At 39.8% G+C, this 1891-nt stretch overlaps 1 protein-coding gene across 1 annotated transcript; it reads left to right on the top strand.

Annotated features, from left to right (window-relative positions):
• Positions 1 to 426: 426 nt before the first annotated feature.
• LOC131069465 (uncharacterized) lies at positions 427 to 1415 on the top strand. The gene is made up of 2 exons (XM_058004892.2): positions 427 to 546; positions 861 to 1415. The coding sequence occupies exons 1-2, from the start codon at positions 427 to 429 to the stop codon at positions 1413 to 1415; spliced, it is 675 nt and encodes a 224-aa protein (XP_057860875.2).
• Positions 1416 to 1891: the final 476 nt, after the last annotated feature.

The following is a 1891-nucleotide window of genomic DNA, read 5'->3' as shown; positions in this document are numbered from 1 at the left end:
GTCCAGCTAGACATAAATCAATGAGGAAAGGGAAAGATCACCAGATGGGATCACATGGTTGATAAGTTGAAGAAACAGTTCATTCTTATGGACTATGAGTTGAATCTACTGAAGAAACTGTAAGGTTTGAAGCAAGTTAACAAGTCTGTGAAGGAGTACACAAAAGAGTTTTACAAGATAATTATTAGAATAGGCCATGTAGAGGCCAACCAGGAGAAGGTCACCCATTATCTAAATGGGTTAAGTCCGAGTATTCAAGAGGAGCTGAGTTTGGTCAGAATGGCCAGTATTGAAAAGCATGTCAATTTTCTTTAAAGGTTGAAGAGAAGCTGAATAAGAAGAATGAAGATCAGAAGAAAAATGATGATGTGAGTTCCAGCCGGAATCAGCAGGGTGATAATTTCTATCACCATCGCAATCAAAACAATGATGAACAATGAGGAAGATGAAGAGGAAGGCTTGGACAAGGGTCTGGGAGAGGTGGTTTTAGAGGAACTTGTTTCCAGTGTGGAGAAGAAGGGCGTTGAGCCTTCAAATGTCCACAACGTGAAGGGAGGATAGGTAGAAGAAATGATGGCCATGCACAAGTCGCACATGCAGATGAGGAACCTTAGTCTAAACTTTCAAATGATGTTGAAAGGGGGGATGCCCTAGTTATCAAGAGAACCCTAATGAATGAGGTGAAAGAACTAGATCAGAGGCAGAGTTTATTTTGCACCAGATGTAAATGTAAGGATAAGTGTTGTAATGTGATTATTGACAATGGGAGTGCTAATAATATGGTGTCTGAAGAGATGGTTACAAAGTTGAAGATGAAAAGAGAAAGACATTTGTAACCATATCTGATAGCTTGGTTGCAGAATGACCACAAGGTTTTGGTCTATGAACGGTGCTTGGTGAAATTAAAGATTGGAAGTTACCATGATGAGGTACTCTATGACATCATACCCATGGATGCATGTCACATGTTGTTAAGGAGGCTATGGAAGTTTGATAGTAGTGTTGTACATGATGGTTGTGCTAATACCTACACCCTAACAAAGGATGGAGTTTGCCATAAGCTGAAGCCTCTGAAGGAGGTGGAAGAAAAGGTATGTAGTAATGCCAGAATATGTTTTATTGATGGAAGAAAATTTTTGGAAGGCATGAAACATGAATCTGTGTGTTTTGTGTTAATTCTGAGAGTGGATAAAGAAGATAGTGAAGAGGTGCCTGTAGAGGTTTCTGGTTTGTTGAATGAATTTCAAGATATTGTGTCCGAAAATGTACCTGAGGGTTCACCACTTGTGAGGAAGTTCGGTCTTCACATTGACTTGATCCCTGGAGCCAGTTTGCCAAATAAGGCAGCCCATAGAATGAATCCAGCAGAAAATGAAGAGTTAAACCGACAGGTTCAAGAGCTGTTGAGAAAATGATTGATCGGAGAGCACCCAAGTCCATGTGCGATACCTACAGTACTAGCACCAAAGAAGAATGGAGAGTGGAGGATGTGTACGGACTCTAGGTCCATAAACAAGATAACAATTAAATACATATTTTCCCTACCAAGGATAGATGACCTGATGGACTTCTTGAGTGGAGTGGAGAACTTCACAAAGATTGATCTGAAGAGTGGATATCACCAGATCTAGATTAGAGAGGGGGGTGAGTGGAATACCACCTTCAAAACCAAATAAGGCTTGTATGAGTGGTTAGTCATGCCTTTTGGGCTAACCAATGCACTGAGCATATTCACATGGATCATGAACAAGGTATTAAAATAATTTCTGGGTAAGTTTTTTATTGTGTACCTCGATGATATTTGATTTTCATCAAGACATTGGAGGAGCATTTGATACATATTCATAGAGTTTTTGAGAAGTTGGGAGAGGAGAAATTGTTGATTAATTTG

Source organism: Cryptomeria japonica, chromosome 11 (assembly GCF_030272615.1).
Source record: "Cryptomeria japonica chromosome 11, Sugi_1.0, whole genome shotgun sequence".
Classification (NCBI taxonomy): Eukaryota; Viridiplantae; Streptophyta; class Pinopsida; order Cupressales; family Cupressaceae; genus Cryptomeria; species Cryptomeria japonica.
The sequence above is the reverse complement of the archived record's forward strand: the minus strand, read 5'-3'. Positions and strand labels throughout refer to the sequence as shown.

Coding starts and splice junctions, on each gene's coding strand:
- LOC131069465 (XM_058004892.2), top strand. CDS start 427: ATGATGAACAATGAGGAAGATGAAGAGGAAGGCTTGGACAAGGGTCTG. Junction 547..860: donor AGCCTTCAAATGTCCACAAC/GTGAAGGGAGGA, acceptor GCTTGGTTGCAG/AATGACCACAAGGTTTTGGT.